The following is a 14849-nucleotide window of genomic DNA, read 5'->3' as shown; positions in this document are numbered from 1 at the left end:
TATATATATAATTATACTTTATATTACAATTTTCTTAAAAATATATCACTCTATACTATTAATGATTAACATGTTAATATTAATTATATGTTAATTGTAACATTAGCATTGGTTTTACTTCCTTACTTTATACAACTTATTTCGATCATATCTCAATTTTACATTTCATTTTTCCTTAACTTTCTAAAATTTTTTTACGATACTTTTTTTTGAAATAAGTGTAGCATCGTTGAAGATACATAAAAATAATAAATTAAACCAGAAACCTTTAACAAGGTAGATGAATCTTATCAAATACTCTTTCCAAGAATTAACAAATTTTTTCGCAAAAGAACTATTAAATAATTCTTTCAATTAAAATTAGGGAAGGTATAGATAAAAAATAATACGATAAATCTTTTTTTTATTTCTTATAACGATTTTTTGTATTGCGGAATAGACATTCGAACACACCTGCGCTAGTTATTTTGAGTCGCAGAGGTGACGCACGCGTTTCGCTAACAACTAAATTTCGCGGGTACGAGACGATTGGTGGTGTACAGAGCCGGTGACTGCGTTAGTTATATTCTCTGTCTCGGACAGTTTTCCCTCCTTGTCCTCGGTAGTTCACAATGGCATTAAAATTACCGAGAAAATTCAATTCCCTGCTGGATACGTATCCCACGCTCGTGTAGCTATACAGCCTACGCTCGCGCGCTCGGCCATGCGCGAAGAAAAGCGAAAAATCATGGCGGACGGATGGCAGTGTCAATCCGGAACGTGTTTAGGTAGGATAAAAGATCCGTTCTTTTATTACTGCATTAGAACGTTCCTTCTCACTTTCGCTAAAGAAGTTAAACAATTTAACTTAATAAATGTATGTTAATTTGATTCAAATTTAAATTATTGTTTAATCATAAGTGCATACAATTTTAATGAATAAGTGTGTGTGTGAATAAGCAAAATTGGAAATCAAGTCCCTTCTTCGAATGTAAACTGAAGTAATAATTATTATTATTTTAGTTCACATGCTGAGAAGAGACTTGATTTAAAGTTTTTTCTACTAAGTACGTTAATTTGAACGCTGTTTACTTTGAAACTTCAATTTGATCACAGAAATAGATTGATTTAATATTTTCTTTTTACTACGTGTTTTATATTAAAATAATACATATTTTATGTATTATTTTATTTATATAAAATAATACATATTATACTCTTGGAAGCTAAAGATAATAAAATGTTATTAATTTAAGAAATTGATTTAAACTCTTTAATATTTAATAGTGTAAACAGTCAAGATAATCGCGCATTTGATAATGTGATAATGCGAAAATTAAAAAACACTCGTTCTCTGACATGTTGTCCGTAAATGGAGGAAGACGTAAATTTGAGAGAGAGAGAGAGAGAGAGAGAGAGAGAGAGAGAGAGAGAGAGAGAGAGAGAGAAAGAGAAGGGGGAGGGGGAAGAGGAAAATGAGGGCAAAATGAAAATTTACTTTGTAAATCGGAATAGGTTGGAATATTTGAGTTCGTGACGAGCCATATCGTTCTATTAAATCTTTTCTAAGAGTATTATAGATTTCTTAAACGCGTAATTTTACCAATATATTGTTGCATTAAACAGCTTTGATCATACTATGGTTGTCAAACAATTTTGTCTCGCAAGTAATTTGCATAGATCATTAAAGAAATATAATTAATGGAACTTTTGCCGGAATAAAAATAACCTAAAATTATCACGATATTAGTGCTATATTGAAATTTAATTGGCATTAAAATCACTCAATAAATATTTACGCAAGTGCTGATGATCCTTGAGAAAAATATCATTTTGTTATTTTTAACTTCTATGTACGTCAAAGTGTAAATCAGTTCTATTTTAATTTTAAAGTAAACTACAACACACGTCTATATTAACGTATGCACTTAGTAATAAATTAAATTTGAGTCATTAACACATTTTCTATAGTTAAATTAGTTAACTCCATTGTTTCAATTAAATTAACAATATATTGAGCAGTGGTGACCTATAGAAATTGTAAATAATTCGAACTGGGTATAATTTGACATTATAAATTTAAAAATATAATTTCGTGAAAATGTCTTCTGGAGTATTAATGGCGGAACATCAAATCGATAATAAAGCAAGTGATATAGATATGTATGTACACATATACACAGGCACATATAATAATATAAAATATAAATTTTGAACAAAAAATACTTTTCTTTAAAAATAACTTTTATAAATAACTATGAGCTTATTTTCTCCTAGGAAACTTCATTCTCAGAGAGATTTATCTTAAGAGAAATTGGACGCTTTTGTATACTATTTAATAAATATTTGTAACAAGTTATATATTACGTAATATGTTATATACAAGTTTTTATATTTTTATAATATAATAGTTTAGATCTTGAATCAAATTGGCTCTCAAAAGACAATGTAGAGTAATTTTAAAGACATCTTAATCATTTAAATATAAAACGTTTTTTCACGTCTCTTTAAATGCTTTTTGATGTTCAAATTCTCTTGTCGAAGAATTTCTCAGGCTGAACGAAGATATGTTCAGTCAAAAATATCCTGTATATGTCGTGCACAACTACGTAACCAGTAACCACTATGGATAGCTTAGGTTGGTTAGTTAGCGTGCAAGTACACGTATCAAAGGCACTCAGAATCCGAGCTTAACAAAGGCAGCTTCGGGTTTACCAACCGTGTCACGTAGTACGTGTATACCTTACCTGCCCGCCCGCACGCTTCGCAAAACCTAAACCTCCTGGCGGGCCGTATAACTTTGGCCTTAATGCGTTAGCGGGATAAGTTTCGGGCGGGTCAATTAAAACTAATTATTCCCGTCGGCGTAATCGGAGCTCCCGCGGGCGATCGCAGCTAATTGTATACGCAAGGGCGTGTTTAAGAGGCCCCTCTCCTCTGATGGCACTGTTATAGAAAACAATACCAAGGATTTCCGAGATAACTCGCGAAACGTTCGATGATTCTTCGCAGAAAAGAGAGATCAAGATCTCATGAGAGTCTAATATTAAACTGCATTGATGGATGCTATTGAAAATATAATACATGAATGAACAATTAATAGTGATGCAAACACAGAATACATGTAAATACAGAAATTGAATATTACGTATTCGAGCCTATATGTATGTAAACGTTTTTAATTAATTAACCCTCCGTCAGCAAAATGAATTTTAATTCTTTTATTAGCAACATATAGATTTCAAGAAACAGAATAAATTTTCTTATTATTTCGGATTATATAAAAATCTAAAAAATTCTAGTATACTTGTCAAAGTTTTAACGAGTTTTTACCATCATAAAAATCAGATTTACTTATTACCTTCCTCATGTTTTACAGATTTACATTTATCTATCTAAATTCACTATCATTCAAATCAGAATATCTATGATGCCTTAAACTTAAAAAGATATCAATTGTCGACAGAGGATTAAAATTACAAACGATATATTTCGATATATCAAATTTTGTTTTAGTTCGACAATACTTCTGCCGAATATGAACAATTTTTATCTCTTTAGAAGACATAATGAGAAAGTATCTATCGAAGGTATCTATATATAGCTCAATTTTATTAAGTTTTTTTTTTAGTTAAGTAGCTATTTTCAATTTAATATTTAACTAATAAATATTTACATTAATGCAAATAAAACAGGGGATGTAACCTTATAGTAAACATGAGGATGACTAAATATGTCAGCGCATGACGCAGTTAGATATCACAGAAGTGGATCGCAGGAGTGCCGATAAGCATCGCAAATTCGGTCTCGTACGCGTGCACGATGCTCCTCCACGGTAGGGGCTATCACAAATTTTAAGCCAAATGTGCAACTAAGTACCTACTTAGGCTCCATTTGACGCAGGGGATTGAGATCACATTTGAATGGGAGATTTAGTCGACGGATTTTCGTCCTGAATTGAGACCATTGTGTCTTTTTAAAACGACCACCTGACAGCCCTTGACACGTTACCGTTTGCCTTTCCATGTATTTTAAGGGCGTTTCCGACACCACGGATCGATTCATTGAATTTCAACTGACAACGGAACTTTTCTTAATCTTATAACTTGTCACTTTTTGCTTTGTATCTTGATTGTTACGAAAAATTAATACGTAGACAGATTTTAAAAGTTAAAGCTACAAAAATTGAAATATCTAAAAGTATTATCCCATTTCATGATTATCATAATATTTGCAATTTCTTTTAATTTTAATAAATCTACAAATATTATTTTTGATAAAATCAAATTTATTTTCATATTTATTGTTGCATGTATAAAAATAATTGCCAACAAATATCAAACATGTACTTTTGCGCGAACTACCTCAATTTTAGCAGCTGTATTAACACTACTTTTTCCAAGCCACGGCGCCAATTTGCCCTAGAGCGTAACATGAAAATCTAATAGGCGTGTCCACGCCCAAAAAATTAGCCCAAATGAATAAATACGAACAGGTTCGATATGAAAAGAATTGACCCCTGGTGATTGTGCTCTCTTTTTTTCCATTGTTTTCCACTCAAAACATACATCATCAATTTTGTTAAAATTTGAAATATTTTTACCGGAATTGTAATATATTAATACGTAAAATGCAAATAAAATTAACCAGATAATTTTATGATAAACAAAAATAAAGAACGGCGATCCTTTGACAATACTTTCTCGGATAGCACGAGATGTTTTGGCACCCCAACGCGCAGAAATATTCGTCCCTCTTGTAATACGCCACCCCATCTATCGAATTATTTTGATTCTGCGATAATTCACCCTTAATACGCTGTTCCCTCGCTACGTAAAGCGAGAGGAAGAGAAAAATGGTGATTCGATCTTTTTGATGGAAATTCGAAAACATCACACGAGTCGCTCTTTCTAAAAATTCGGCACGAGAGATTAGTAAGATTTATAAGAAACGTGGAATAATCCTATTACAATTTTAAATTTAGAAATATGTTTGTGTGTTAGTACAAATATATTAATAAATAAAATTTTCAAACAGAAAAAAGTCGGTTTAAAAATAATATAATCTTATTGTTATTAAATTTTAATAAACATGAAATTATATGTGGTAAATTATTGCAATTACTCGAAATTTTGTAAAATTGTGTAATTAAAAATTGACATATATTTATACTGAAATTATTTAATACGTAATCTTAAATTAAAAAAAAATATTATTAATAATACTCCGAGCATTTATAATAATTTATATTTCAATACATTGTTTTATCTTTCTGCTTTCTAATTTGACTCTGTTGATATATTGCAATAATAATTGTTATTATTATTATTATTATTATTACATTATTATTCCCCAAGGAAAATTTTCTTTTATCGTATACAATGATCAAGTGCGAAGGAAAGCTGTCTAAAGTTTGTCGGACGGCTTAGCGTCGTCATGCAGTTTCCCTGGTGAAAGAATGATCGTTAGCACGATTCGCGTGAATCCTTTGGCCGTGTCGAATCGGATCGAGGGAGGAATGTGTCGAAGCCGATTTCAGCGTAATTTTTGGAAAGTACAGCCGGTCGCGTATCAACGCGCGCACGCGATAATCCGCCGCGGCGACCATTGTCAACGTGAAATTGTATTTCGTCAATTAGATTTTCGGCGTTTACGGTTGGTTAATCCAACGCGCCGGGCCCACAATGGACGCATGCCACGTGGACAGCTGTACACGTCGCGATACATACTTCTGCTCGCGCCAGATCACCCACCCTCGGGGACTTCGTCCGATTCTCGCATTATTATAATGTGGCCTCAGGCCTAATTTTACCAGATCACGAACCCGTACCTAATTCATTGTCCGTATTTAGGGTCGCGACGAGTGCGAGATTAGTCAGTGGATCCGGATAATTGGTAGTGATTCTGCTTCGACTAATTCGCGATGATTGAAGTGGAAATCGTAGAATGATTTAAATATTTGTTTATTCCGATAGATTATATTAATCGAGATCGAACAAGAATTTTAGTATGATGTTAGTGATCTTGAATTTAATGATAAATATTACAATCTAAATTAAAATTTTAATTAGAAAAAAGGTTGAAACATATTTTCTCAAGCTATAACAAAGTTAGCTTGTTGTTAAATATCAAAAGAGATAATCACACCTCTTAAGATAAATAATATTTTATTATTTTTACTTCCAAGTGTGTCAAAATGTAAATCAATCCATTTCTACAATTAGTTTCAAAGTAAACAATTCATATTAATGTATATATTTAATAAATAATAAACTAAATTTGAGTCAAATTTAATACATTTTTTTGGTTAAACTGTTTGCAATATTATTTTAGTAATTATCAATTAATGACATATAATTTAGTAGAGAGTAGTAGAAGCAATGACGATCTATAGAAACGATTAAAAATAATTCGAGATGGGTAATAATTTGATGTTATGAATTTATAGTAAGAGGATTTTTCTTGAGGCATACGGTTGCGTTATCTTGTTTATCTCGTTCATAATTTAGTAGCAGTATTTAACACAATTGAGATATTAAAGATCGAGATAAAAATTTCTCGAGAGAATTCCTCCGTTTCGACAGCGAAAGAAAAGCATTGGCGAGTCCTTCGATAGCACTTTGCTCTTAATTGAAATGCCTTGAAGATCGTCGCCCGAACGGACGACGGATTTGAATATTCCTTCAGCTAATTCCCGACCGACAAAAGATGTTATTCTCTCCTCTTCTTCGTCTTGAACTCGCGAACCTCTTCCTCGCTCTTTCGTCCCGTGTTCCCGGAGGAGTCGAAGTTTGCGCCGAGCGTCTTGGTTAATCACTATAATTGATATTCCGCTGATATCACCGTCGCGAGTAACGGAGTAACGCGGTAACGAAGTAACCCGATTAAAGGGGGCCTCTCATTGGCTCGCTCGCTCATTCTCTCAGATTGAATTACATTATTACCACCGAGATGAAGAGAGAGGGAGAAAGAGAAAACAGGTGAGGCAGTTAGGAAACTGTCGCGAACTAGACAACGATCTTCGAATCGGAGAAGACGACAAATAAATACCGATGAAATCGACATTATATTCTCTAGGCTCATTGTATTGATACCTTTGCTTTTTGCAATTATTATTCGCTCGCAATTATTGCTCATACTGATTCACTCGATATAAATCGACAGAGAAATTGAATGACTGTTGCAAGAAGAACATATGTATTTTCGTTAAAAACTATAATGTACACTGGGAAAAAAATATTTGGTATTTGTGACTAAATTAGTTGATAAAATAACTATGTTTAGAAATTCCATTTTTATTACTGTTATAATGTTATAATATAATTTTACATTTTTAGTTCTACCAGAAAATATACAGTTTGTTCGAAAGTTACTATAATTATAGGTAATCATTGCTTATGTAACTGCAATATTGCTATTATTTTTCTTACTAGCGATATAAAAAAGTATTATAGTTTAATAATAGTAAAAAATTAAATATATAACGATCAAAGAATAAATGGAAAAGATTTAAATGAAACATAATTGTGTCTTAACATAATATAAAACTGTATTGTAAATAGAAGTTACAGCTAATGCAAGTAAGCCTTAATTTCTTAGTAAAATATTGTTTTCAATATTAATTATTTGATAATAATAAACTATTTATTATTATTAATTATTTGTTCAAGTAATAATGCTTTGATTTAGTAATACTAAATGATGGATAGCACAATACAATCTATCGTAATGACAGTATTATTCTTGACTATGACATTGTCGCTATTATCTTTGGAGTGAAATATAGAGCGGTCGCATTTACGAACCGAAAATGATTATTATCCCGAAGCGACTCGCGCGTTTCCAAGAGTCGAGACAAAGGTGTCGTGACACCCGTTCTTTCCGGCAGCAGCGATTCGTTTAGCAGGAACAATGACGTATCGGCGACTTCCGGCACGCGGGGCCGACCGCCGGAATCCTCCGCGCGCAGCGCACAGGACTCCATTGCGGCAAATCCTGGGGAACCGTATCACGCAAGGGCGGTTACGAGTACGGGCCGCTGATTTCCGACGTTAATGACATATTTGCAACAATAATGTTCTGTGTAAACGAGTATATTATATAATGGCAAAATGCGCCGCCGCGGGAAACCGAGAAGTGCGCTCAGGCTCGGACTAAAAAAAATCTCTCAATAAAATAAAACATATATATAAATATTTTTTACTTAAATAATATCAATATATGTAAATTTAAATTATATATATAATATAAAAGAGCGAATAAAATTGCATTTGACATTCTTTTTTCTTTTCTTATATCAATCTTTGAATAAAGCTTTTACACATATAAATATAAAATATACTAGATAATTCAAACATAGAAAAAAATTTGAATTTTTTATACGGATAATCCAAGTTTAATTTAAAATTTAAAAATTAAATTAAAAATTTTTTTAATAATGTACTTATTATTATTATTATTATTGCTACACTTACTGCTGTATTATTATTCTAAATTTATAGGTACTTTCTTTAAAAGTATTTTAAAGTAAAAAAATTTTCTAATTTCTAAAATAGTAACGCTAATGTGACACTGAATACATTGCAATTTGTAATTTTAAGTAATAAAAAGATTATTATAAACTATTATTTACGTTATTACATATTTTATATTTTAGATTTCAATACTTCTAAGAACTTTAATATATTATAATATTTGCAATTTTGAAATTACAAAGTTTACAAAGCGATGAGCACATATGTCAATTCGTAATTCAGCTAAAAAATTACAATTTGTATAAAATAGAATAAAGAGGTATTCGGATGTGAAATATCGCATTGCTTCTGATGTCATTCAGAAATTTCTTATTATATTGCCTGTCCAGTCCGACCCTGAATGCGTTTATGAAATGTACGCGTGTGGACGTGCGCAGGTTGTTACATACCGGTCGTATACATATCGTGCACACGAAGTACTACTCGTGCGTGTACACGCACGGGCCGACACGCGTGCGTTTTCCTTGCCGCGTCGCAACGTGGGTGGAAGATACTCACGGTCGCAGGAAACAGCGCATCATAGTAATAACCGTCATCAAACGACAACCACTTAGAACCAGGTCGAGTTCCACGTGGAAAATTCGTTGTTTTACATCCGAATGCAGGGGCACCGTGAATCGCTGAAAAGCAACACGAGAAAACAATTGCAAAGTTTATCAACTCTTTAATTTTTTTACATTAAAAGAAGATTGCACTATTTAATCGTAATGTAATTTTTAATAATTAAAATGTTAATAAATAATTGTTAATAAATAATTAACAATGCATGCCATCGTAATGCTGTAGGCAATCTTAAATGCAATAAGAGTACAATATTTTATATTATTTTTCCTAAAATTATTTGTTTCAGCCAATATAAAATACTGATAATATTTAGGAAAAAATAATTTTTCTTTCTTTTCAAAATTATATTAATAGATTTTTTAGAATAGAATAAGTTGAAAATTGTTCAACTTAGGTTCTCTAGATATTTTGTATTATTTAGGTACCTTATATTTAAATAATTTAAATATATAATTTAAATATTTAAATAATTGATTTTAGAAGCTGTTATATTTGTTCCTGCTTTTCTCGCTATGTCTTTAGATAATCGAAAAAGGACTTGTAATCAGGACGCGCGAATAAAATACTTTTTTTTGTACAGATAAGTAAACACGTAGCAATAAGTTTTTAGTCGAATTAGTTCAGATCCAAAAATATCGGAAAAAAGGTGATAATTTAATGACACACTTTGATTTAATGTTTATTGCCTTTTTGCGAAATCTGTAATTCCAAGCATGGAATGCTGTGTTGATTTTGTACCAGACATGCTCGTTCACGGACGCAGGAAACGGCGCATCATGGTAATAACTGTCATCACACGGCAACTAGTTAAAGCCGAGATGAAAGATTCGCGGAAAATTCACCATAGCTATATAGTGGTCAATAATATTTCAAAATAATCTAACAGAAATATATACCCAATTGAAATAAGACAGTTTGAAATCTGTATATATATATATAATGGTTACTACATAATCTGTTTTTTTATTAGAAACATACATATTAAATTTTATGAATTTCCCATAGCAGAAAAAAGAGAAAAGAGAGTTAGAGAATTCAACTTTTTAATTGTATGTTAATAATAATAATAATATAAGTCTTATTTCTTCAAGCATATTTAAATATAATTTCGTATTCGTTTAAGTTTAAATATATAACATAATTTTATTCAAATTCTACTTTCGCGCGTATTTGTAGTATATCACAAGCAAAATTCGATAATAAACAAATTGTCTTTTTCTTATAGAATTAATATTACAATTTGGAAAGTAATTATAAAAAGTAATAAATTAAGATTAAACATAAAAGTCATCGACAATTCCAAGAGCAGGCAGAAACGAATAAACTGATAAACCCATCGTTGGTTAATGTCGCTGGCTGATTACGCGAAACTCACAAAGTAAATTTGATTTAACTGAAGCATCGTTCGCTAACGAGCAGTCGTGATGTTGGCATTAAACTGTCCGCAATATCCGCCATTTCAAAACGGGCCGCGAATGAAATAGGGAAGAAAAAATGGGAGCGGGATAGAGACCCGAGGTAGAGAGAAAGAGAAAACGAGACGGACGGACGGACAGAGAAATTACAGCCGCATGCTGCATTCAGGAAACGGCGCATTCTATTGTACTTTTGTCATAGTTAAACTGTCAGGCCGATTCTGCGTCAAGCCAATTTATGCTCACGTGTCCCGATTCGCCGGCGATCCTCTGCTGCTACACGTACCCGGCGCACGTTATGCTGCCCCGCATAATTCCACAGAATTTTCTGCGGCTGCATACGAGACGTAACAAAAAAGAAACGGCGAACAACGGTGCTCGACATTCCGGAACAATTTGCGTGGGTGCCAAGTGCTCGTTCACACTAACACGGGGATTCTTACGCAGGATCGCACAAATATTCGTATACCGTTCTATTGGATTAGTAGTTTGTGAAACTAACCAAATATCCTAATAAAAAAGGATTACTTTAATTCTTGCTTCCAAATTTGTATCCAAAGATATGGACATACAGTGTTTTAATTTAATTTCCATTTAAATATAGAAATTTTTATTCTACTATTTGTACAATATTATGTATACAACTGTATACATAACATTATATAAACATATAGCAAATAATTTATAACATATAATTATAAAAAGAAGTACTTGTAACACTTCTCGATTACAATACACGATCGAAAAATTCAAAACATTTAACAAATATTCAAGATATTTAACGTTAACACACATTATTAAAATTATCTTAAAAGAGTTATAAAGCTATTTTTAATATTTATTATTTCTTTGATACTTCTTTTGTATATTTCTAATCCCAAAATTTTTATGATAAAAAATAATAAGACTTAAAAAATGAGTAACGTTTTAAAAACATGAAGAAAAGAGGTCACAAAAGAATGATATAAAAAAGTTATGACTACGACAATTTGCATAATGTCGAGTAAATTAATTAGCGCATTGCTACCTAGCGACGATGATCACATGCGAGCCCGATTCGTTTGGAACCCGCGAAGTTTATTCCAGCTTAACGATCGCCGCTCCCTCGGACGGTTCGCAAATCGCAAGAGGCCGGGACTCGGCGGCAGGCAATTAGCGTAATTAAATAATAATTGAAAGGAGAGAACGGTTGGTCGAGAGCTAGTAATCGAGCCACGCCCCGAGCGTTCGTGATATGCCGACCAATCAGGCAGGACGACAATTTCCTCCCGACTTGTCTTGATCGAAACTTCATAAAGAGTGTGTTCTCCCAACAAAAGCACTCTAAATCCAATAAGCTTCATTCGCGATCCTCACGGTCGCTAACTAGTTGAACTGAACTTTTTAAATTATGCATTAAGTAATGATCGTAGCTTCATAACTATGTCTATTGATCGTCGCATTTATTATGAACTATTCTAAAATTAATAATTATGACCGTTATGTTTGATCGATAGGCGATAAATAAATGAACGATTTAATCAAACTAACTTCTTTAACTTCTTCTAACTGAACTTTAGACATTCGTAGAAATAAACAATTTATTAATTTAGAAATTAATTAATTTCGAATAGACTTAATTTAATTCGAATAGACTTAATGTTTAATTAACCATTAAAAGTTTTAAATATTACATAAAAATATCAACTACAAATTTTAGAGAACAATTCACAAAAATATTTGTTGTAATTTGTTCGTAAATATCTTTTATGATTCAATTCTCTTGCAGTTATTAAAATACGCTTCATTATTCGGAATTCGATGAATTTGGAGAGGATGGAGGGGAGATTTACCTCTATTATGTATTTTAAATTACTCCCTTAATAATTGCAACATCGGAAAAGTATCGAAAGTACAAAACGATCGGCAAAGACTTTCATTCGCGGCACGTAATCAGGCAATTAGTCGAGGCGCTAAAATATTCTATGGTTTCTAACGAAAAGTGGTTTATACGTACTTAAATATAGGCTATTCTGTTCAGCCGACGCTTTCGATGGACGCGATGTACATGAATAAAACATTATTTCAAAGGGTTCAAGAAACAGACAAGCTTTGAAAAACACTACTCCTCAAAAGTAATATAATTCCTTCCGCTCGTTAATAGCTACGTAATATCACGTTTACATCATCTAAGTATCATATACATCTAGAAATATTGCATTTTCCTGTCAGTTTATGTATTTAGACTCGATGTATTCTTTTTAAATAAAATTTTATGACGGAAATGTCAACAAATGTCTCATCCGTTAAACCTCAAACTAAATATTTTAAATAATAATTAATAAACGTAATAGTGCTTGAACTGAAAATTATAAGCTTTAAAAAATATTATTAAATACGCTTTACGAGATCCGCTTTGACTAAATATGCCTTCTTTATTTGTGTTAAATATCTCAAGAGTACATTTTTATTTGTCTAGATTTTTCAAATTTAATTCGCAAAAATTTCGTGATATCACATAATTTAATAATTCCGTATTATTAATGAAATAGTGATTCTTTTGATATAATGTTTAGCAAAATCTACTGTGGAATAAAACTGCGTTTCGTGTATCATATATCATGTTGATAAATGAGTGATATCACTTAAAGTGGGTCGGAAGAACAATTCGAGTAACATCCAATGGTTTTAAACGTGTAACGAAATAAATGTGTAATGACTCGCTAAGGGTGGGCTTCGACATCTAGACACCCGGTTCAGAAAATTACGTTATACCAGCGGGATGTCTGTGATTGTAGTCGATGACGTCAGCAGCATCGGTCGTATAATGGAATATTCCAGTGTATGGTGTGCATTAACGATTCTATCAAAGTGTTCGTTGAAGAGTTTACTTTCGTATAACGCGAACATAATGATCCGAAATTCTTGAAAATTATTGTCATAAAAGACTATTTATGTGGAATAACTTTGCATTACAGCAAGAAAATATTTTAGGATCATTTAACATTTAGAAAAATAATAAGCAGAGAGTTTCTTTGAAAACGTTAAAATTAAATAAAATACTAGAATTAAGTTTTCTTAGGTATCTCAAAAATGTGACTTCTTATTCTTCTTCTTTTAATTGGCATTCGCCGCCTTTCCTGCTATGTTCTGATATGATCATGAAGTCAAACGTAGTATTGAAATTAATATAACAGAGTAAATAAAAAAACAACGTGTAAATACATTGCTCGATCGTAGTCGGCCACACTTTCAAAAATTCCAAGAAGCATTTCTGCTTTCGAACTCTTATATAAAATAACATAAAAATAACATAAAGGAAAACACCCAGTTCAGTTTTGTCAGTTGTTCGTATAGCGATCTTCTTCTAAGAATATACAAGGAGAATATATATATATATTCTCACAGTTAATTGAGTTTTATTGACGTTATATCATTTGAATATACGGAAATGCGATCGCTGTTTATTTCCTGGTCTTAAGTTTCTAAGGATTTCACGGGCTCGGAGCCCGGGCTCATTTCCCGGGAGAAAAACGGAACGATAAAGTGTCTTCACGACCATTTTGATGGCGCGGATGGCAGGGTGTGGGTATAAAGTATACGTTCTCTTTTCTAGTGTCTCGGTGATTGCCGGAGTGCCGAAGTACCCGAGGCGACGATGACGACGGCAACGACAGGCGATGGGTGGGTGGATGGGTGGCCTCGTGTGTACGGTCTGTGTGCGTGTGGCTCTTCGAGCGGCACCAGGATCTTCCAATGAAATCGCAGCGCATATATATATCGGGTGGTACGATCCGGCGCAGACGCGTTAGACAAGCTGAACCGGGCGGGAGGGTGCATACTTCCACCCGCTCGACTTGGTGTGGCGGTGCCGTCGCCGTCGCCGCCGCGGCCGGGGTGTGAAAATCAGGAGCGCGAGCTGCGGAGGAGCGAAATGAGGGTGGCGGGGGAGTGCCGGCAATGAGTGAGAAACTGAAACACCCTCCGGGGTCCAGTGGACTACGGGAGAAGGGGGTAGGAGGGAGAGCGGAAAGAGGGAGGATGAGGACGCGGGGGATGGTTGGCGGCCGCTCGAGTGAGAGGGAGAGATTGCCGCCATTTTACAGTGGCGCGGATCTGCATAACGATCAGAGACTGTCGTGTTTATCAAAGCTTTTCTCCGCCATCTGCATAATTTTCTGCCGCGTCGGGGATGGCGAGAAGAGGTGGTTGGGAGGGAGTGAGAACGACGCGACGGGATAGAGAGGTGGCGAGAGAGGGTGGATACTCTTACTCTCCATTCTCGAGTGCATTTTATGTGCACGACTTATGAAACTTTAACGCCCTTACGAATAAATTACGCGGGTAAGCACCAACCGCTGCAGTACCCTCCAAACGC

General features: G+C 33.4%; 1 protein-coding gene across 1 annotated transcript in view; it reads left to right on the top strand.

Moving 5' to 3' along the window:
* LOC108692847 overlaps nt 1-14231 on the top strand; it is a 16794-nt gene extending 2563 nt beyond the window's left edge. Inside the window, exon 2 of the mRNA XM_018201352.1 lies at nt 14088-14231. Coding sequence (XP_018056841.1) covers nt 14088-14231 — 144 coding nt within the window. The remainder of the gene's footprint in view (nt 1-14087) is intronic.
* Nucleotides 14232-14849: the final 618 nt, after the last annotated feature.

This window comes from Atta colombica, unplaced genomic scaffold (genome assembly GCF_001594045.1).
Source record: "Atta colombica isolate Treedump-2 unplaced genomic scaffold, Acol1.0 scaffold83, whole genome shotgun sequence".
In the NCBI taxonomy this organism is placed as follows: domain Eukaryota; kingdom Metazoa; phylum Arthropoda; class Insecta; order Hymenoptera; family Formicidae; genus Atta; species Atta colombica.
Note: the sequence above shows the minus strand (reverse complement) of the source record. Positions and strands in the feature narration are given on the sequence as shown.